At 35.2% G+C, this 23,760-nt stretch overlaps 1 protein-coding gene across 6 annotated transcripts in view; it reads right to left on the bottom strand.

Moving 5' to 3' along the window:
* Positions 1–5,687: 5,687 nt before the first annotated feature.
* The window catches only part of LOC138709550 (transient receptor potential channel pyrexia-like), a 42,113-nt gene continuing 24,040 nt past the window's right edge, over positions 5,688–23,760 (bottom strand). For 4 of the 6 annotated variants that reach the window (XM_069840402.1, XM_069840405.1, XM_069840403.1 and 1 more), the window contains 2 exons: positions 19,437–19,543; positions 5,688–12,270 (listed from right to left, as the gene is read on the bottom strand). In XM_069840402.1, coding sequence (XP_069696503.1) covers positions 9,460–12,270; positions 19,437–19,457 — 2,832 coding nt within the window. In that variant the 5' untranslated portion in view covers positions 19,458–19,543 and the 3' untranslated portion in view covers positions 5,688–9,459. The remainder of the gene's footprint in view (positions 12,271–19,436; positions 19,544–23,760) is intronic. The other 2 variants (XR_011334947.1, XM_069840404.1) reach the window with 2 other exon arrangements.

Below are 23,760 nucleotides of genomic sequence, written 5' to 3'. Positions count from 1 at the left end.
TGAATTAAACTGATAACGTCAAACTGGAGGAACCTTTGTCTTTCTGTTTACTTGCACAACCAACAAGTAACGTACCAAGTTCGGATGTACTTTTCTGTGGAGTAACGGTTAGAGCGGGGCTGCGATGCTTAATATTAATTCAGAGCGCGAGCTTTTTTAAGCTCTCTCCATAAGCGCGGAGATTTTGTACCTGAGGCACAAGGGTGTACAGCACATATAGTCCGACCATCGGATCTGTGCCCCCGTAAGATATGCGAACTGAACCTTAATTCCTTTTCAGCCTCGGCAATTCATTTCTCTCTTTTCTATCACTCTCTCTTTCTCTCTCCCACTTCTCACAATTTTGAGTCTTTTTGCGGGACAGTTTATTTGCACTTGCAGTCCAGTGTTGTCAACTCAACATGAATACTGTAGCACGGAGTGGCGAAAGAAATATTATTAAGCAAGTAATAGCATTGTGCGATGAAGAGAAACAAACAGGTCAATATCTGTTTCCTATAAATCAGGCAACGAAAATAGCAGCTGCGATCACATGTGAGGCTTATTTTATTTCAATTGATTACGTATTAAAATTACTTACTTAACTAATACTAATATAATACAACTTTTTTTATGTAATTTATATAGGCAGGTCAGAGCGCCTAATAAAGAAAATCAGGAGAGAGGGAGTCTGTGCAGGAGATGAAAAGCTAGAATCACCAGGGAAGAACAGACCAAGGGAACCTTTAATTCTTGTAGATGATATGGACAGATGTATTGTAAGAAGAAAGATACAAGAATTTTATACGATGCAGAAAGAAGTTCCGACATTGGAGAAATTATTGAAGGTTGCGAGAGAAGCAATAAATTTCCAAGGAGGGAGAGAAACGCTACGGAAAGTGATTCGAGACATGGGTTTTAGATTTAAAAACTGTAGAAATACAAGATGTATTTTGATTGAAAGAAATTATATTGTAGCATGGAGGGCCAGTTATTTAAGAAAAATTGCGAAATTTCGCAGAGAAGGAAAGTAGATTCTGTATTTAGACGAAACATGGGTACATCCACATTATACTGTTAAAAAATGCTGACAAAGCGATAATGTTTCTGATGTAATTTCAATTTAACCAATAAATATCCACAATAATATAATTATCTGCAAACAATCGTAAGTCAATCAGCGTCATTAGACCTACTTAAATTAAATTATGAATAAGTAATAATTAACCTTACATTATTATAAGCAATATCCAAGAGACATGACACTGTTTGGCGGAAGTTTGGCAACATCCCTATTCGGCAAGGTTCGTGGCCTGCTGTTTGACGTAGTGGGAAAGAAACGGGTGGAATGGGGTGAGTAGAGGCGTTAACTTTTCCAAGAACGACGACAGCGCTGAAGGGGCACAGATCCGATGGTGCGACAATACAACGTTGCAGACCATGACAGATCGCAAACGAGATTACAATACAGATTTTAATGAGAAGTAGAAGGTTCAGTTTTTACGTAGTGAACATGGCGGTGAAGTATATTGTTTAATAAGTAAAAAATAAATACAGCAGAACTTGCTTATAACGACATCCAAGGGACCTTGAAATTATGTTGTTATAAACGAGTGTCGTAGTAACCGAGATTCATATTATCAGTATAGTGAGGTGAAAAATGAAAAATAATAAACATAGTTAGGCTTATTTTAGATTTATGTATTCACTTTTAAGCATACCATGAACACAATAAAATACACGTACAATTATAAATACAGTATTCTGTATTAAAACAGTTTGTTCATTACTCACCAAACTTATTTACTGAGGAGTGAAGTAATCAGTCCTTTTACTCTGTTGTCCCCTACTTGCCCAATATACACTTTCTAAATTAAATTCTATGTTCATTATTTCAGTTGCGATTTCACTGCTCCTTCTCCTAGCTTCATAGAAATGTTCACAATTCTAATGGCTTCTAAAGTGTCACTCACTTCTTTTAGTGGCCATACTGCGTTAAAATGCGTGCACTTAGTGAAAACTTCCTTTCGAAACTGACCGCATGCAGGTACCGTTAATACCGCATGAATTCGGGCAGGTTACAATGGGATGGGGAATCTGCCTGCATTCCAGAGGTCTATGATAGAAGGGAACAGTAAAGGATTTGACAGATTTCAGCAAAATACGTCTTAAAATACTTTGGTTCTTAGAAAATCTTATTCCAAACTGAGGTTGAAAATGACGTTATATGCGAGGTAGACGCATATACGTTTGTCGTATTAAGCAAGGTAGGAAAGCATATGTCTTATGGGGAATTAGTTGGGACCACAGAATATTTGACGTTATAGGCGAGGTGTCGCACAAAACGAGGTCGCTATAACCAAGTTCTACTGTAGTATATTATTAAAAAAAAAAAAAAAAATGTCAAACGTCAGTACGAAACACAACACAGATATATACTGTTTTCGCTGTAAGAAAAAACCTAATGTAAACATAAGCATGTTGCTGTCATACCCGTGATTGGCTCCCAGTCGAAACACTCACATGACGCAGGAAAATATAGTTCGTATTTGGAAACCACAATTTTGTATTATTTGAAAATAAAAATTTGAATTCTAGTTGTTAAATACGATGAAACATATAACTTCACTCATATCTAAAACGCCATGTAAAAGAAAAGCTACTTTTATATTTTATTATGTACAATGAACGCGGATGAATACCAACAGTAATACCGAGATAGTCTGTTCTTGTAACAAGCTGGAGTCACTTGAGCTAGTAGTTCACGTAAGCACGTGGTATTGTAGCATGGCTTCTGCATCCTCGGTGTGTGTGGTCATTAAACATAAGAGTGGAAACTCTCTCAAAAGCGGAGAAAAAGAAATAGTCTTAAATGTATATAATAAGTCAAGTAAGTTTTAATTACAGTAATTATAAAGTAAATGTTTCCTAAGTAAACGAATGCATAGTAGTGAGGTTAGGCCTACTTGACGAGTAACTGGAAATGTTTAACATGAAACAGAATGTACAAAGTAGGCGGGAACACGTACTGAGAATCTATGGCGCCAAACAGCGGCCAATGAAGCCTCACTTCAGTCACGTGCTATTGTTTACATTAGGATTTTTCTTACAGCGAAAGGATTATAGCCATTATTCTGGAAAAGAGAGAAATTGATTTCAGACAAGAAATAATGCTGAAAAATTAAGAAAATCCACTTTTGTTTTTATAATCGTAATTATATTTGATACTGTTTTAAATGATTTAACCACATAAACATATGTTGTTGTTTTCAAATGCCAGGCGTTTGACAATAAAGTCATTTGACCTCTTGCACTCCAATATTTTCCAAAGATATTATCATGACTAGCCACTGAAGCACAGATTTTGAGGTGTTCCGAATCCATTTCTTGGTTTGAGTTGCACAATGGGCAGTTAGGGGACTGATATATTCCAATTCTATGCAGGTGTTTGGCCAAGCAATCATGGCCTGTTGCCAATCTAAATGCAGCTACAGACGATTTTCGTGGTAAATCGGGAATTAACTGTGGATTTTGATGCAGAGAGTTCCATTTTTTTCCCTTGGGATTGAGTTATCAAATTTTGTTTGTTGAAGTCTAAGTATGTAGATTTAATAAATCTCTTCACAGAGTAATACGTAGATTTAGTAACAGGTCTGTAAGTAGCAGTGCTGCCCTTCTTTGCTAAAGCATCCGCATTCTCGTTTCCCAGGATTCCACAATGGGATGGTATCCATTGGAATACAATTCTTTTATTGAGTGATATTAATCGAGAGAGCATTTTAGTTATTTCTGCTGTTTGAGATGAAGGTGTGTGTTTAGAGACGATTGATGGAATAGCTGCTTTGGAGTCTGACAATATAACTGCATTCCTAAATTTATTGATGTGGCATAGAAGATTCCCGAGACATTCACATAATCATATATGGCCACACATGCGGTACGTGAGTTGAGAGGATTTTTTTGTTTGTTTTTTTTTATGCTGTTTTCTCGACTTTAAAATTGCGATGCGAGCTACAAAATGCTACGCGAGCAAGTCACATTCGTACGGCCAAATGCGTTGAAGCGGAAAAAGGGGTATTTGAAAACCTACTGTCAAACTGAAATGTACTTATTTTCTGTTTAATACAGTAGCAATAATCTTTCTGCTATTTATAATTTTTCCTTTCCATTCTGCTCACAACTACTTTCCACTTCCTTAGGATTTAACAGCTGTAGATTTTCCACTGGACCCACGTTCAAATGACATTTTTGCTCAAAATAAAATTACCTAAACAGCTGATTCTTAAAGTGAAAGTTCTACTTAATGAATCACACCGTATACCTTATATACAGTATAACATACTCTATGGCAGTGATGTCAAAGCAAGCGCATTTTTCTGACCTTGACGTCGTGCGCGAGCAGCAAGCGATAAGTATGGAAAGAGGAAGGGTTGTGCATATGAATAAGCAACCTGTTGGACTAAGAAAACAGTGGTACACAAACTTCAGACGGAATGTGAAATTTTATGTCGTTATTTTTATATGGCTTTTTTTTTGTTCGATATTATTTATAATGTCTTTAAAACAAAAGTACTAATAACAATTTCTTAATATTCCAGTTGTGTTTTAAATCTTAATAACATAATAAAGAGTTAAGAAGGAATATTCACGTAAATTCCATAGTAGTGCAACATACTGTACTAAATGGATGAAATACATTATTCATAAAGAAAGTGATATCCAAAGAAAAGAGATTGAGTATGACATGATAAGTTGGAATTGATATTGATGGTATCTTTAGGCTTATAAAGGTAATCAATAAACTAATAAAACAATATTACGGTACAAAGCAAAGTTACCTAGGTGCTGTATATGTTTTAAGTGTACATAACTAATATTCCATAACAAAACTCTTATCGCATTATGCTTTTAAGGTGATATTGGTGAGCAACTTCCTATCATCGGAATATTAAATTATTTTCTCGAAATGTGCTGAAGCTGTAGAGCTGACATTTTTACAACACATGGGCACGTATCTTTTGCTTATGACATAACAGTAGTTGCTTTGTTAATTCATTTCCTTACAAACAATTTCCATGCGATTATTTTCAAAATTTTTAATACGCTATCTTCAGTAATACGTATTTACGGTATATTAGATTTACGAAAACATCCTGTAAGGCTACTAAATAAATAGGCCTATATCTGAAAATTTCATTTTTCTATAAAAAAAAAAGTTGAGAAAATATTTCTTTTCAATTAAAAAATCAAACTTGTGAAAAATGAGCATTAAAATTGAAACTTAAATTCTTATAATGAACTTATATTTCTCAGACAAATCTAAAAATTAACATGGATACAGTTTTAATAAGTTCTCTTCCTTTTATCTACTGAATCAGTGCTGGCCATCCCTGTATATAGCTCGACCAAGCGGCATATACCACCTCTTTCGTCTGTCTCTTTCCTTTCCGCTGTAAAGCACTCAGGCTCTCCTGAGCTCTAAAGCGCGCGCTTGCTCCTATGGGCATCAGTTGACATGACTGCTCTATGGAATGTATGATTCGTATTATATTCAGGCTTATGAACTTAAAACAGAATAGGAACTCCTTTTGTTCCGAAAATATAAGCATTTTCCTCAATTTCTTAATATTCTTAATTAAACTAGTTTCCATTATATTGAGTACATGCATTTTGAAATCATAAAAACAATATAATTACCTTCGCACAACTGTATTTTTGTATCTTTTATTCTTTTGCTGCAATAGCATTTTAATTTACAAAAATAAAATATGACACTATCACATAAAGCATACATAAAGTCATGATAACAGACTACTCAGCAATTTACATTGACAGTAATTCTTGCCAGTGTAATTACGAGAAGAGTGTGACCCCAAAACGCGTTCAGTCCATTTTTATGAAAGAACTGGGCTTTTTTTTAATCTACCAGTCTATGGAATGAGCGAGTCTTCAAGTAACATTCACAATAGTACAACCTTTTAATCCCTTTAGACCTGAATTTATATTAAATTAAAAATGAAAAAAAAAAAAAAACTGGTGACATAATCATTCTGGGGATCCAAAATTCTGAAATCAAGTCTTCACAGAAAATCAAATTTTGGAGATAATTTTGACCCTTGGGGCCCCAAAATTGTAAATTTTATTTTTAATTCAGGCAAACCCTCGTACTACCACTGTTTGACTATTGCGACGTAATATTTACAGACTTGACTTGACTGCAGCGTGTGCACAATATGTGTGTCAGATTCATCAGCAATGCTCACAAATTTGACCACATTATACCCTCGTTCAAATATTTATCCTGACTGCAACTTAGTAACCGTAGAACACTTCATTCGCTCTCTCTTCTGTTTCGAGTTCTCCACACTTCTACACCAAATTATCTTCGTTCCCGGTTTAACTACTTATCCTCCAGTCACAATCTAAACACCAGGTCACAGGAGAGCCAAATCCTAGCAATTCCTGCCCATAGAACATCCCACTATTCATCCTCTTTTACTGTTTCAGTTCCCCGTGAATGGAATTCTCTACCTCAGAAGATTAGGGGCTGCCAGACAATAACCACTTTCAAGAAAAGGCTAAACGATTTCTTACGGGCGCAGTCTAATTGAAATTATACTTGTGATCGAGCTTAATAATTCAATTTAATTTAGATATGATTATTATTATTATTATTATTATTATTACATAATTATTTTATTGGTGTTGTGAAGACGAAAAGAATTGTCATTGTATTATATTAATTATGTATTATATTGTCTTGTATTTGTAGTATTGTATTGCTTTGAATTGTATTGTATTGTATTGTATTGTATTGTATTAATTATGTTATATTCATAGCACTGTAGTAATTTTTTATCATACTGGTTGAGTAGAAGAGAAGGCGGAATGGCCTTAACTCTGCCAGTTAAAATAAACCATTATTATTATTATTATTATTATTATTATTATTATTATTATTACATAATTATTTTATTGGTGTTGTGAAGACGAAAAGAATTGTCATTGTATTATATTAATTACGTATTATATTGTCTTGTATTTGTAGTATTGTATTGCTTTGTATTGTATTGTATTGTATTGTATTGTATTAATTATGTTATATTCATAGCATTGTAGTAATTTTTATCATACTGGTTGAGTAGAAGAGAAGGCCGAATGGCCTTAACTCTGCCAGTTAAAATAAACCATTATTATTATTATTATTATTATTATTATTATTATTATTATTATTATTATTATTATTATTATTAGAAATGTTTAAAGAACAATATTCTCCATTTCTATCACACTGTATTTTTCAAAAGATTTAAAAGTATCGAAGACATAACAAAAAAGAACAAGAGAAACAATGTACACTGTAATGTACATCAGGCCTGAAGGGTTTAAACAAGGTTTGGCGTTGATTTGGAAATAAAAATGGCTTAAAATATGATAGAGATCTAAAATCTCAATTATTTTCAAAATGAAACAAGATGAAGATATTTCAGGGCACAGAATTAGGTGAGACACTCTGTACATACGGGGTCCGGCAGAATGATCTCCCCGATTAGCAACATAAATTACAAGAACAACATAGATCCTACTCAAAATTTTGTTTTACCATCTTACAGAAGAATGTTTGCCATTTTGACATTACTTTGTTTTAAAGATAATATCGTACAAATGCTTGCCCTCACGAGCTATACACTCCCCAAACAGTGGCTCTGCGTCCTTCTTCCTCGAGAAAGCCTGGCTGTATTCCAAATTCTGGAACAGCACAACAAACAAGTAACACGCTGCTTTGGAGAGGTCGCTGATGCATTTCTCGAAGGTTTTCTGGGTACCAATATGGAATGTTTAGTTTGTTGACGCAGCTCGACAAATTAAAATGAGATTAGTCATTACTGAGCACAATAGTATCGCCTGGAACATTTTTAATATGGTCTCGCAAGCATTCTGGCGGTTAAGCCAGTCACTTTGCCGAAGTTCCTGAACCACTATGGACCGATTGTATAAACCATTTAATCTTAGATCACAGGTTAAATTGATCCTTGTTTCAGCTGAACTTGGAATTTTGTGTTGTATAAAGTCTAATCTGAGATTAATTTGTCTCAAACTAAAGTCAACTTTGACTGAAGAAATTTCTCCGGTTAAGTTAGATGATCCAAGTTCAGTTATTTCTTTTCTGCTTAAAATATACGAGTGACAGATTGTGCAAATAAAATATCCATTATTATTAATATTAATAGATATGATAGGTACATTTATATATATTTATTTCAATTTCTTGCCTTAATACACAAACAATCTTATATTTTATAAGGCTCTATCGTGTTCAGCAGTATCAAATAACATAACCTATAATTATATTATGTTTATAACAGCCATTAATTATTAATGGATATGATAGGTACATTCAATTAACTGTATTACTAAACGAAAATTGTCGTTCTATAAAGCTTTATTATATTTAGCAGTATCAAACACCATAACATGATAACAACTTGGAGAACAGTCAACCTTCTTCTTATTGTCCGCCATTATTTACATTGCACAAAAAACCAGTGTCTCCAACAGAGTATACGGAAAGTCGCCAAAACGTAGTTGTAAAGTCAACAAAGAAAGATTAAATTTTGTCACTATGGGGTGCTAAAAAGGTCACTAAATCCCTATTTAAGCAATATAAAAGTTAAAAGAAATTGTTGTTGAAAAAGAGTTAAAGTCCCTATATTGGCAACACTGAACAAACCAGTATAACATGGTCCGCACATCACGTAATTCACCTGTTTATGCGATGTTGCCAAATCCTTTTCACGTGAACTTAGATTGCATTTGAACCAAGGCAATTTGATCGCAGAAAAGTTTTATACAACAGAAGAAGTGTTTGAACTCGGTTCACTTTTCGATCTTCGATCAAAGTTTATCTTTAGTCAGGGAGTTTTATACAATCGGGCCTATAACTTGTCTAGATGTAAAATTTGTCGACAGTCTGGTCAGATATTTCTAATACCAGAGGATTTTTAATGGCTGAAAGTCGTGGAGATGTGGCAACAGCATGCCTAACTCCTGCGATATTCTCGGGAGCCCGAACGTTGCGACATCTACCGGACGACTTCTGTATGAAAGTTGACCCTTTTGTCTGACATTTCTCACACATACAAGTAAGGTTCTCTCATCAGGAATCCTTCTATGTCTATCTACTCTAAAATGGATACGAAATTACCACACAGTCATCATTACTTATAAAATTCTCCACAACAAAATGCACTATATTCACCTGTCCAAGTCATGATAACTGAAATGGTATGGCTTGTGATGCTCAAAAAATATATGCCACTCAAGAATAACTACCAAATTTTGTATGGCGGCCAATTCAAACCGGGAATACCATTCTGCTGGAACCTGTAAGTATATAACATATATAAATCATAAAACTTCCCTACTGGACTGAGCAAGGTTTGAGATCATACTCTTCAGTCTCATTAAATCCAAAACATATTAAGATTTGGATTCATTTCTAGTAACGACTGCAATGGCTCTTTTTGTTATGGTTGAATCCATCACGTCAATCTCCTCTCCTTTGGGTACATTATACAATTTGTTAGAGCATGGGTATAAATATAATCGTTTATGAGGCAGATCTCTGAAGAAAAAACAGAATTTTCTTAAAATCTTTTTCAAATACGGATGTCTCTGATAACGCAGAACCATGGTTTCAGTGTGAAGCACTAATTTTGCTCTAACAACAAGACTCAGAGTTTCGGCATTATCTTTAATGGCTTGAGTATCGCTGACTGCTAATCCGTTCAGTAAATTTAGCAATGCCAGTGCTATCAGAAACACAAACAAGAAATATACAAAATGACTCGTCCCTGGTGTTTCTGAGAAGGGAAGCTCTTTAGCTTCAAATTCGCCAGTAAACATGATGAAAGTATCAAATACGAACAACAAACTGTTTGCGGTCTTATTACCAATGCCTGTAGAAAAGTACGCGCTGTCATCAGCTTTGTGCTTACCATGGAACAGAACGTTAAAACTCAGAGCAAAAGCCAAAAATAATGGCAAGTAGCACAGTCCAAATTTTAGAAATGTCCAAGAAACTTTCTTCAACATTTCTAGCTGTATAGAAACACTCGGTAGGCGACCAATTATAAGCAAGAATTCCATCCATGCCAGAAGGATGGCGATAGAAGCGCTGTGATGCACTACTACGGTGTTAGACACGCAAAGGTACACTAATGTGGACAAGATTATGGATACATCCAAGAGATTGCCCGGATTGTGTATGTATTCATTCTTGTCTAATCCAAATTGAATCACTTCTCTCAATATGATGAGTGACAAAGATATCCACAGAGGTATGCTAGCAGCTATGTAGGTTGCTTCTTCTGGGGAGATCTTGAGTTCAGCCGTTAGGTTGCCATACTGTACGGAAGAATTAGGCGCCGTTCTTTTCCCATTCTCTTCATTATCTTCATTCCATGTCATTAAGTGATTCACGAATAACATATGAAGTGTTAATATGATGAGGAATATAAAATATATGGCTATATTGATGTAAAAAACCTTACAAGCTTGCCGCCACTTGAGAAACAATATACTGGAAATGAGTGGATGTTTCAATAAGCCTCTGAATTCAGACATTTCACTCATTTTCAACAGCGGGTGCATTTCTGTGTTGGAGTGATATATTTCGGAGCCTTCTGCCAAGGGAGGATAAAAGTTATATTTGAAGATTAACATATAGTCTGGACTCTTTGGACTCTTTGTGTTGCTTTCTATGCAGTCGTCGAAGAACATCTCCAGAATGTGAGGATCGATGTATTGCAACGACGGTTCACCTCGAGTTTCATACATAAAGTCAGCTCCCTGTCTTAGCAAAAGTAGCAATATTTCGTTCTTTCTTTGTTGAGCAGCAACATATAACGGGGTCCCCCTTTCCTTTTGTGCATTTATATCTGAACCATACTTCAATAAAGTTAACACTGCGTCTTTATTTCCACAGAGTGCTGCAACATGAAGTGCTGTGTGTTCGTTTTTATTCCAGATGTTGACAGACGCGCCTGAAGAGAGGAGAATAAAAGCGAGGTCGAGATTCCAGCGAGCTGCTACGTGCAGGGGTGTGTCTCCTCTGGCATCTGGCGCATTCAACAAATCACGAGAATTCGCTTGTCCTTGCACAAGTAACAACACACATCTTTCCAAAGAGGAACAATTTTCGCCGTCACCACATTTGTTGAGGGCTAACCAATGGAACACATTACCTTGAAACATTTTGTCCGCTGTAATGCCAATTTCAATACTTTTATTAGCTAACAACACTTCCAAAGCTGCTACATTCAGTCTCTCAGCTGTCATATGTAGAAGAGGTATTTTAGAAATATAGTTCCTCATGTTTGGATTGCCATTTGTCCGTAATATAGCGTCTACAAATTTTTCCCTTTCTTTTATTAAGCAAGCAAGTTCCAAAATCGTACAATGATAAGGCTCCTTATACTGATACTTAACTAGGTCCCCGTTGTTCCGTAATATTGAATTGAAATCGGACAATGAGTCACGTTGGAGGGCTGCCAGCAGACGCATCTCCGGTTTCAATGACCTCGTGTTCTCCTGTGGTTCGTCTGGCAAGAAAGATTGAAATTCAGGAAACAATTTCAAAATAGTCTCTCTCACAGTGAGTCCTGCATCTACTAATGAGTAATCTACATTCAGCCTGTGCTCGCCGTGATTCTGCAAGATAAGCAGAACTCTTCTCTTGTGCGACTTCCTCAGTGCACGACCTAAAGCAGTGCATCCATAATAGTCCGGCCTGTTGACCTCCAGATCAGATCTCTTCAGAAGTAGTTCCAAGCATTTCACGAACCTCCCTTCCGTACAGTCTCCTTCGACGTTTGAATCCGCAGCCAGATGGAAGGCGGTCCTTCCTTGTTTATCCACAGCATTCACATTAATCCCAGCTGTGTTCAACAGAAGTTGCAATGTCTCATGATTGCCTTTTCTCGCCGCCATGTGTAGCGCATTTCTATTGTATCCAATGCATTGTACAACGTTCGAACTAGACCAAGCGAGAACTTCTTGTAGAGCTAGCACATTTCCACTTTCTGCAGACCAGTGGATTGGCTTTACTTTAGGGTTATCTCTGCTAGGATCAAATTCCATATCCATCAAAGCTTTCCTGACATCACTCTTGTTACCCCGTTTGCAAGCCTGTCTCAGGGCTGCCACATGGTCGTCACTGTACCCATTTTTCTTGTTGTCTAGCAGCTGTTCAGAATTGCTTAAATTTTCGGTCTCCTCGCTTACGGATACCTGAAAACAATTCAAATTGAGATTAAATTGACTAATGGAAATTCTCTCTATTCAATTTCATAAATGCATATGTAACAAAATAATTACTACCTTTGTGTATAACAGTTAAGAACAGTCTAAAATTTTTAATATATACGATATGCGACGAAACAAGCGATATTGCTCATCTCCTGTCCATGTTTCCCAAGCAATGATGTCTGCCTGTCTGTTTTTGTGTTTATTTGTTTATTTATTTATTCAATCATTTATATACTGTATTGTATACAATATTTTTATATATTTTGAATTCAGTTTTGTGTCGATTTCTCCAATTATGATTCTCAAAACAGAGGAGTACCGGTAGGTGTTTATCGTGGAACATTATTTCCTGTCATACAGAGTAAGATGTTTGAATGAGCCAAGTTTGTTCCATGTAGAAGCAGTACGAAAAGCGATTTAAATAAGGAGGCACCAAATAACAGAACAATGTCATCTGTTGTTGACACCTTCCATCATACGGGATCAGTCTTATGTCAACGAAAGGAGACAACAGGGCACCAGAGAACCGTCACCACAAACGACAGTGATGGACATCATTTCCAATAGGTGTTACAGTTGGCAAAGCGTAGTCTACTACGAACATCCCTGAAACTTAGTTTGAGCAATAGGTCTGTTCGGTGGATGTTTAAAGAGCTGGGTGGATTTGCATGCCGCATTTAATTTGCTCAGCTTGTAACAGAAATGGTTGAGCAATCCCGATTACAGTATTTCAGCCGATGTTGTCCATGACGTATTAAGATACAGATTTATTCTGCAACGTATGGTTTTCACATGAAAGCCACATTCAATTTGATGGGATTTGAACGGCCTGATATCGTTACACAGAAACCACTGCACAGTGTGCGGGTTACGATTCGGTGCGCCGTGTGCGATCATGGAATCTTGAGCACTTATTTCGTCGAGGATGCTGCACAAAATCCAAAAACAGTAAACCAGGTACTCTACAGAGATCTCATTATTACCTCATTCGTGCGGAATTTGCGCCGTTTTTGTCGCAACAGAAATTTATCCTCTAACAACAATGGATGCAACAAGATGGAGCTACAGCCCACACCGCGGGGAGTCACTGTATCTCGTGGAAATTCATTCTCATACCCTCCCTGTTCCCCTGACCTCAGAGCCCAGATGGCCACTTATGGGGCCTGTTGAAAGAATCATTTTTGAAGACAGATGACTCACCTACAAATACACGCGATTTACGCGATTTACTGCAACCTTTGTTCATCAACATGTTCAATAATCTTCAGGAACGTTATGAACAATGTGTGGTACGTGATAATACACATTTTCATCACATACTTTACCAACGCAATTAAGTAACATTTCAGTGTCGTTTTACCGCATATTGTATGACTTTGCAGACATTTAGGTATTTTGAGGCCCGATTGTATAAACCATTTAATCTTAGATCAGAGGTTAAATTGATCCTTGTTTCAGCTGAACTTGGAATTTTGTGTTGTATAAAGTCTAATCTGAGATTAATTTGTCTCAAACGAAAGTCAAACTTTGACTGAAGAAATTTCTCCGATTAAGTTAGAAGATCCAAGTTCAGTTATTTCTTTTCTGTTTGAAATATACGAGTGACAGATTGTGCAAATAAAATATCCATTATTATTAATATTAATATATATGACAGGTACATTTATATATATATATATATATATATATATATATATATATATATTTCTTTCAATTTCTTGCCATTACACAAACAATCTTATATTTTATAAGGCTCTATCGTGTTCAGCAGTATCAAATAACATAACCTATAATTATATTATGTTTATAACAACCATTAATTATTAAAGGATATGATAGGTACATTCATAAATTTTCAATTAACTATATTACTAAACGAAAATTGTCGTTTTATAAAGCTTTATTATATTTAGCAGTATCAAACACCATAACAATATGATAACAACTCGGAGAACAGTCAACCTTCTTCTTATTGTCCGCCATTATTTACATTGCACAAAAAACCAGTGTCTCCAACAGAGTGTACGGAAAGTCGCCAAAAAGTAGTTGTAAAGTCGCTAAATTTCTCATTATCAACAAAGAAAGATTAAATTTTGTCACTATGGGGTGCTAAAAAGATCACTAAATCCCTATTTAAGCAATATAAAAGTTTAAAGAAATTGCTGTTGAAAAAGTGTTAAAGTCGCTAGATTGGCAACACTGAACAAACCTGTCCGCGCATCACGTATTTCACCTGTTTATGCGATGTTGCCAAATCCTTTTCACGTGAACTTAGATTGCATTTGAACCAAGGTAATTTGATCGCAGAAAAGTTTCATACAATAGAAGAAGTGCTTGAACTCGGTTCACTTTTCGATCTTCGATCAAAGTTGATCTTTAGTCAGGGAGTTTTATACAATTGGGCCTGAGAATTTTAAATGCTATATAAAGATTAATTTAAGTCTAGAATGAAACATTTGGAAAAAAAAAAAAAATAAGCTGTGTTTACAAACTGACATGAAATTGATGCAAGAGACACTTTATATCTGTGGCTGGGATGAAAAAGGTCTTAAGTAAAAATTTTATACTTTTCAGGAGAGCAGTAGAAAGATTGAAATTTGTGTCAATTATAGAGTTTTGTAATTAAGAGTTTTTTCCTGGATATTATTTGTTTATATTTCTTCTAAAATAGGTAATGTTGCTCATTTAACAATTTTCTTGATTATTTCCAAAAATAGCCGCACTTAAGCCCTTTTAAGACTAGAAGCCAAACTGAGTAGAAGAGAGTATTAAACATAAGACCTTTTTCATGTAAAAATAAATGAGAAAAGTAAATTATTAGAAATGCAAAATGGGTCTTAAACAATTATAGGACTGTTTACCTGGTGCTTAAAGTTTTAAAGGAAAGGGCATCAGTATGTGATAAAATGGCTAAAATACAAGTTAGACCTTTTTAATAGGGAAGCATGGAAAGTAAACATGACATGTGATGGTTTGTAGCGAATAAAGTATTAAATATTCTTAAGTCCTTCATTCTGTGTTGCTCGATTCAAAAAGTACTTAGAACATTTGGTAACGCTTTATAAAATCCAGTCAGGAGTCTTATTTGACTTTAACCGTTTTACCAGATTGTAGAGAATTGTTTCCGCTTTCAGAATACATAAAAATCTCATTTACACAAAAATTTGACTTAAGACCTTTTTCCTTCCTGCCACAGATATATGGAAGGATTGGGGTGAAACCAAGTGTTACGATACATCGTTATTAAGTAATTATAGGCCTACTATTACTATAATAGGCATAATAACTCATTTCTTTTTGGGGTAGTTAAACTTCAAAAGTCTCTTAAGAGCTTCGCCACTGGCTGGGACGTGCTCTCAGAATGACAAACAGAATACAAGATCTATGTTAGATGCTAAGCGAAGGGGTACAAGGAGAATGGGAAGAGCAAGAAAAAGATAGTTGGACTGTGTACAAGAGGACCTTATGAACGTGACCTTCAGGGGATGGAGAACGAGCGCTTTGAATCGGAGTGACTGGATGGCTGTCATTAAGAAAGGGTCGTTCATTCATTCATTCATTCATTCATTCATTCATTCATTCATTCATTCATTCATTCATTTATTTTATTCCATAGATCTTACATGAGCAATGAAGCTTTAAGATGTGGAACAAGTCAACATTTTACAATATTACAATTACAATTTTTACAGATTTTTATAGTTTTACAATTTAGTAATTTTCTACAATTTTTACAATTGTGTGCAATTTTTTTTTTTTTTTTTTTTTTTTTTTTGGCGAGATGTAGTGAGATGAGATGAGGTCCGAGGATTCGCCAAAATATTACCCGGCATTTGCCTTTTGGTGGGGGAAACCTCGGAAAAACCAAACCAGATAATCAAATCAAAGGGGGGTAATCAAATCAAAGGGGTTGATGCCAAGGACTCGCCATAGACCATCCGGCTTCAGTCCCACGGCTGGGGAAAACCTCGGAAGAAACCAAAGACCAAAGGGGGATCCAACCCAAGCCCGAACGCAGCTCCGGATCAGCAGCCCAGCGAGTCTGCCGACTGAGCTACATCGATGGCTCTACTAAAAGTATACAATACATAGCCAATCAGATTATTAAATTTACAAACGCAAACGATCATTCATAAGTTGAGCTATATTATAATACAAAACAATTTAATTAAATTTAAGGCATAAACAATTCAACCAGTTGTGATATACAGAAATTGATAATACATATCATGCAAACTACTTCAAATTACAAACACAAACGATTTATCAGTAGAGCTATATAGATTACTATTCAATTCGTGATGATGACGATGACGATGACGATGACGATGTAGAGTTTTTATTGCTATAGCTAGATCAAACGAGACTGCCGAGTAAATAGTTTGTACATTTCTCCTGGACCGAGAGTTGGAATTTTTAAAAAAGGAGTTCGCTATTCATGTGTAACAGTCTTCAATGCACTGCCTAATTATCTTAAAGATTTGAAGAACCACGAGAAAAGGTTCAGAAAGGAATTAACCAAATTTCTGCATACTCATACCTTCTACACAACTGATGAATTGTTTATGCTTGTGAATTGAATTATACTAATTAAATGACATGTACAATTTTATAGCTCAACTAAAATATGTTTTTATATTGACTTAATCTGTTTACTATGCATTGTATATTTTTGTTTAGCATAACTGATGAATTGTATGTGCTGTAAGTTGAATAGTATACTGTATAGGTCAACTGATGAATTGTTTAAGCTTATAAATTGAATTAATCTACTTCATATGAATTGTACAATTTTGTATAGCTTAACGAAAATAAGTTTGTAAATTGAACTAATTTGATTGTATATGTTTGTATAGTTTGGCTGATGAATTGTATATGCTTTTAAAATGATTACTACTCTGTGTAGCTCTACTGATGAATTGTATATAGGCCTACTGCAAATTGAATCCTAGTCTGTATAGCTCAATTGATGAATTGTATATGCTGTAAATTGTATAGTAGTCTGTATAGCTCAACTGATGAATTGTTTATGATTATAAATTGAATTAATCTACTTGATATTAATTGCACAAATTTGTATAGCTTAATGAAAGTATACTACTTTGTATTGTACATTATATTTGTATAGTTTTGGCCAATGAATTGTATATGCTTTAAATTGAATAGTAATCTACATAGCTCTATTGATAAATTGTTTGTGTTTGTAATTTGAAGTAGTTTGCATGATATATATTATAAATTTCTGTATATCACAACTGGTTGAATTGTTTATGCCTTAAATTTAATTAACCTACTTGTTTTGTATTATACATATAGCTCAACTGATGAATGATCGTTTGCGTTTGTAAATTTAATACTCTGATTGGCTATGTATTGTATACTTTTAGCAGAGCCATCGATGTAGCTCAGTCGGCAGACTCGCTTGGCTGCTGATCCGGAACTGCGTTCGGGCTTGGGTTGGATCCCCCTTTGGTCTTTGGTTTCTTCCTTTGATTACCCCATTTGATTTGATTACCTGGTTGGGTTTTTCCGAGGTTTTCCCCAACCAAAAGGCAAATGCCGGGTAATATTTTGGCGAATCCTCGGATCTCACCTCATCTCACTACATCTCGCCACAATATTGTCAAAAATTGCACAACATTAAAAAAATTGTAGAAAATTACTAAATTGTAAAACTATAAAAATTTTAAAAAATTGTAATTGTAATGTTGTAAAATTTTGACTTGTTCCACATCTTAAAGCTTCATTGCTCATGTAAGATCTATGGAATAAAATGAATGAATGAATGAATGAATGAATGAATGAATGAATGAATGAATGAATGAATGAATGACTGTGTTGCGTAGTATGGACAGATAACACAGGCTCAAGGGACTAAAGTGAGAGCATTAGTACACAGCAGACTTCATTCAGTACTGCTCAGTTTATGTATTTCGTGGTAATGCAATACCGGCACACATTAAGAGAGTAAATCTTCATTTATGATGCGTAGAGGTATTACAAAGAAATCGTACAAAACGGATCTTGCTATATTTCTCGGAAATATCCAGTCGTTTAACAATCAACAGATTAAACAATCCAGAATTTAGTGAAACAAGTGAAAGAAATCGGCACATTTCTAAACCACCAGTGATCGAGTAGAATCACAATAGTGGTATAGTAGTTTTATTTATGATTGGTGATCCGAGATGGCAGCACTTGTTATATCTGTCATCTGGTTACTTTTCGTTCCTATAATTCTCTACCCTCTCAGCTGTAATTGACAAGAGGCAAGCAAGTGTTTTCTTGGCTCGTAATTAAGTTTCTGCTTTCTTGGATCACGACTGTACTTCGCACAGATGTTCTCAGAATGTGGATCACAATGTGTTTTATTGTGATCCACGCGATCACTAACTTTGCATTTGAGCGCGCGACTACTGGAGGGTTAAATAAAAAAAAAATAAGGGGCATACACGCGATCTACCTGAAGAAAACTCGATGACGTAGAACAGTCTCCCAAGAAACGTAAATTATATATTGCATTTTTCTACTAATTCGGTCCTAAGAAAGTCTGTTGAAATGTTGTTATATTATTAAATTAAGAATATGTTACAGAAGGTCTTCAATAACACTCTTATCTTCAAACGTAAATTATATTTTGCATTGTTCTATTAATTCTGTCCTAAGAAAGTCTGTTGAAATTTTGTTATATTATTAAATTAAGAATATGTTTCAGAAGGTCTTCAATAACACTCTTATCTTCAAACGTAAATTATATTTTGCATTGTTCTATTAATTCTGTCCTAAGAAAGTCTGTTGAAATGTTGTTATATTATTAAATTAAGAATATGTTACACAAGGTCTTCAATAACACTCTTATCTTCAAACGTAAATTATATTTTGCATTGTTCTATTAATTCTGTCCTAAGAAAGTCTGTTGAAATGTTGTTATATTATTAAATTAAGAATATATTTCAGAAGGTCTTCAATAACACTCTTATCTTCAAACGTAAATTATATTTTGCATTGTTCTACTAATTCTGTCCTAAGAAAGTCTGTTGAAATGTTGTTATATTATTAAATTAAGAATATGTTACTTAGAGTCTTCAAGAATACTTGATCTCCTGTTTAAAAATGGAAATATGCAATTTAGTTCGCGATGTTCTTACCATTTCCAGTAGTCCCGCCATCTTTTCTTCCCAATATGCACTTGATGATGGTATAAAAAGTCCTTCTTTGCCGCCCAGTTGTTGTTAAGGAGCGGGTCGATCTGCATCTGCCACATAAAAATGAAATATTTTGTTAGTCGTACCACAAAAGTTTCTTCATTAATATGATTTATTTTCATGATTAATAGCTCCAAAGTGCCTTTCAAGAAAGTAATTCATCAACATGGATTCTTATTCTATATGTGAGTTAACGATTTATAAAAGTTTTCATTACGTACGTAATTCAATGTCCTTTCATTACTTACTGTTATTAAAAACAAATGAAATTATGATCATTGATCATTAGAGCTCTGATGTCTAGCAAAATGTATTTTATTACAGGATTGACATATGTCAATGTTATACAGGGTAAACCGTAAGTAATGCCATTAAGATTGACATATCATTTAGTTTGAATGTGTATATTTTATATTACTTGCTATATATTTCCATTGAATTATGGTAATAACTTCTTTTTAACACTTCAATTAATTTGTATCATCTCGTGGGGTGCGGCGACTTGTGACGGGGGTGGATTTGCTTGCTTCTTCCACTCCGGAATTAATCCCATCCGAGCTTTGCCAGTCTTATTAGGTACTCACAAGATGCCTTTCTTGGAGATAACGAAACCACGTTTTATGCAAGCTCCTATGATTTTCATGTAACTGTACTTGGCATCTGAAAGATCTGTTATGTACCCCTTTCAAAAAGGCTCGATTTTCTTGGGCATTGCTACTGTGATACACCGTGCACTCTGATTATGAAATCACTCACTACTGGTCCGTCACCTCTCGCCGCAATTCACCTGTCGGTGTGATTCCTGACGCACATGACGTCATTCAAATTCGTTATCAGAGATCGGAAACAACCCTGTAATAATCACATTATAATGGATCAGCCGCGGCGAAAATGTAATCGTGCGCCGAGCCACTGTGTAACCTGCAACGTGCATAGCACCTATGGAGGGTTACAAACTAATGTTTAGTAGGCCTACGTGTAACGAAGAAAGAAATGAACAAGAAAACATAGGACACACAATCTAAAGTTAACTGTTAATGTTTAGTAGGCCTACGTGTAACGAAGAAAGAAATGAACAAGAAAACATAGGACACACACTCTAAAGTTAACTGTCTTCAGAATGTCTCTGCGACAGAGTTTCAAAATCAGGAATTATGTCACTTACTGCCAGTCGTAGTTGATCACGAAGGTATTTGTCTGTCAGTCGTAATCTAAATTAGGTTTTTACTATTTTCATTGTTGAAAATAATTTTTCACAAACGTAAGTTGTAGCGAACATGGCTTCAACAGAGCAAGCGAAAGAACGAAGCTTCGGATATTTATTTTTCGGCAAAGATTTGAAAAGTTCAACATTAGTCAAGTCCTTACATCTATCTTTCATTGTAACATTAGGGCTACATTGTAAATCAGTGAGATTAAATTGTAGACCTAACAGCATTATTTGTTCATCTGGTGAAAAAGGATCGAAATAATAATAATAATAATAATAATAATAATAATAATAATAATAATAATAATAATAATAATAATCACAACCTTTTAATGTTTCATGAGTAACATGTAGTATAATGCCGTTGTATGTTTTTTTAGTAGGTTATTTTACGACGCTTTATCAACATCTTTGGTTACCGTTTTATGTTATACAACCGTTTTCCTCGTAATACTTGCGAACAAATCATACATTTGATATTCTCATCATATTGGCAGCAAAAAAATGCATCCTCCCATCCTACTTGAAACTTTAGTTTTTGTAGAGGTACATGGTTTCGAGAGAGACATTGCGACGATACGCCACTCGCAGGTCAGAGACAAATACAAATGGAACGGAGTTTGACTCCAATGAGTGAGAGGGTGGGGATTGAGGGAGCAAGAGAAATGCACAGCTATCATTGCGAGCTACAATGTGCTCGTGAGTTACATTTTCGCCACGGCTCCAATAGATGCATCATGGTTTGACTCTAAGTACAATAAGGAAAGATACATCTTTTGCAAGCCACGAAGGTGCATGGAGGTAGAAGTATAGAGATGTTTAGCTGTTGACTATGGAGCAACCCTAAGCACTTAGCTCTAGTAGGCTTTGTGTGCTTTGTTGTTATATCCCCGTCAGATAAGTAAAATCCTGGGAGACTTCGGGGCACCTTACACAGATCTACAAGTCGTAAACCAGCGCTCTGCCAACTAAGCTAGAATACGGCTTGGTATGAAGGTAGAACCCCATGCTACCAAGACCTCGACACTAGAATGGTGTGGTTGGTCGGCTCCTGTCACCTTTCCATCAGGAAACACCCGGTACTCAATTTTACATCAAGCTGAGTGGAACCCAGGATCGTTCTGAAACTTTTGGCAACAAGAAACATGCCGCCACCACTCGTGTTTGAACCCGGACCTTCCAATCCGTAACCACTGCTTTATCAACTGGGCTACTCGGAAATCAAAAAGTAGACCAATGGGGCAGATATTTTATTTCAAAAATATTTATTTGTTCTGAATTCATAAATTCCTTAGAGAGAATCCAGTCTAGGGCAGCTAAATTTGTTAAAGATAAAAGAGAAGATGGAAACGATACGATAAAAGAACTTAAATGGGAAACTTTGGAAAACAGACTTAGGAAAACTAGAATAACATCATTGTATAGATCACATCTAGGTCAGAAAGCATGGATAGATATAACGGCTCTGTTAGAAAAGCCAACGTACTATGGTAAGAACGATCATGATTTTAAAATCAAATGTAGGAAACAGAAAACGGATGTAGGTAAATTCTCATTTTTAAATAGAACTATAAATAATTGGAATGACCTACCTGCAGCGGTCTTTGAGGGCTGTCCTTCCTTAAGGAGATTCAAGAATAACTTAAAAAGTTGTGTATAAAATGCAAACTAAAATTAAGGTGACATTTAACATTTAATTTCTTTAAGGGGACATGTATTTATTTAGCCTGACGAGTTACTTCCTTGGTTTGAATTGTAAATTATTTAAAAATAGCGTGTAAGAGGGCCTTAGACTAGAAATGTTTAGTTTATATGTAGTTCTGTTTATAAGTATGCATAAGGGTGTAATTATTTGACTTATTTGAACTGTTGTATCAGTGAAGCGAGGTGAGTCAGTGAAGTTATGGTTTTACAGTGCAGTGAATAGTTCCGATCAGTGATAATTTATAGTGTAAATGAAATGTGTTCTAAAGTGTCAGTGAAATGTGTTCTAGATGTCAGTGAAATGTGTCATAGTGCAGCTACAGTGAGTGAGATGAGAGTGAAGTGAAAGGCTATTGTCAGTACCAATGTGAAACTTACGTAGGGCCTATACATATGTAGGTTGTATTGTAAAATTAGGTTATTATTATTATTATTATTATTATTATTATTAATTGTAATTATTGTGTTAAATTGTATTGTGTATTCTTATTGTATTGTGTTTATAATTGTATTGTGTATTGTATAATTGTATTGTGTGTTGTAATTTATTGTGTATTGTTTATATTGTGTATACCACTGCCACCAGGTGCTTGCCCACTTGCAGTGTAAATACATACATACATACATACATACATACACACATTACATACATACATACACACATTACATACATACATACATACACACATTACATACATACATACATACATACATACACACATTACATACATGCATCATACATGCATCATACATACATACATACATACATACATACATACATACATACATACATACATACATACATACATACATACATGCATACATGCAAAAACAAGACATAAGTACGATGGTCTAAATCTTGACTACATAATACAGCACAAGAACTGGACACACCCTGCAGAACTCATCGACATAAAAGAAACAGAACAAAATACAGAATATACGTATGAAATATACACGGATGGCAGTAAAAGTGAACGTGGAGTTGGAGCAGGAGTATCAATATTTCAGAGTAATGAACTAATCTAACAACTAAGATTCAGATTAGACAATAAATGTTCAAATAACCAAGCTGAACAACTTGCTATCATGAAAGCGTTAGACAATATAAAACGACTAAGAACAATAGGTGAAAGACCATTAGACGAAAGACGAATAGCAATCTACACTGATAGTAAAATTACTCTGGACTCTCTAAGGAATGGAAGCAACCACAACAACCTAATTGAAGGCATCCGAACGAATCTACGGCTGGTGGAGAACGACAGATGGCTAGTGGACTTCGGATGGGTCAAGGCTCATGTGGGGAACTACGGTAACGAACTGGCAGATCGTCTAGCGAAGCAGGCAGCG

This window comes from Periplaneta americana, chromosome 11, assembly GCF_040183065.1.
Source record: "Periplaneta americana isolate PAMFEO1 chromosome 11, P.americana_PAMFEO1_priV1, whole genome shotgun sequence".
Lineage (NCBI taxonomy): Eukaryota > Metazoa > Arthropoda > Insecta > Blattodea > Blattidae > Periplaneta > Periplaneta americana.
The sequence above is the reverse complement of the archived record's forward strand: the minus strand, read 5'-3'. Positions and strand labels throughout refer to the sequence as shown.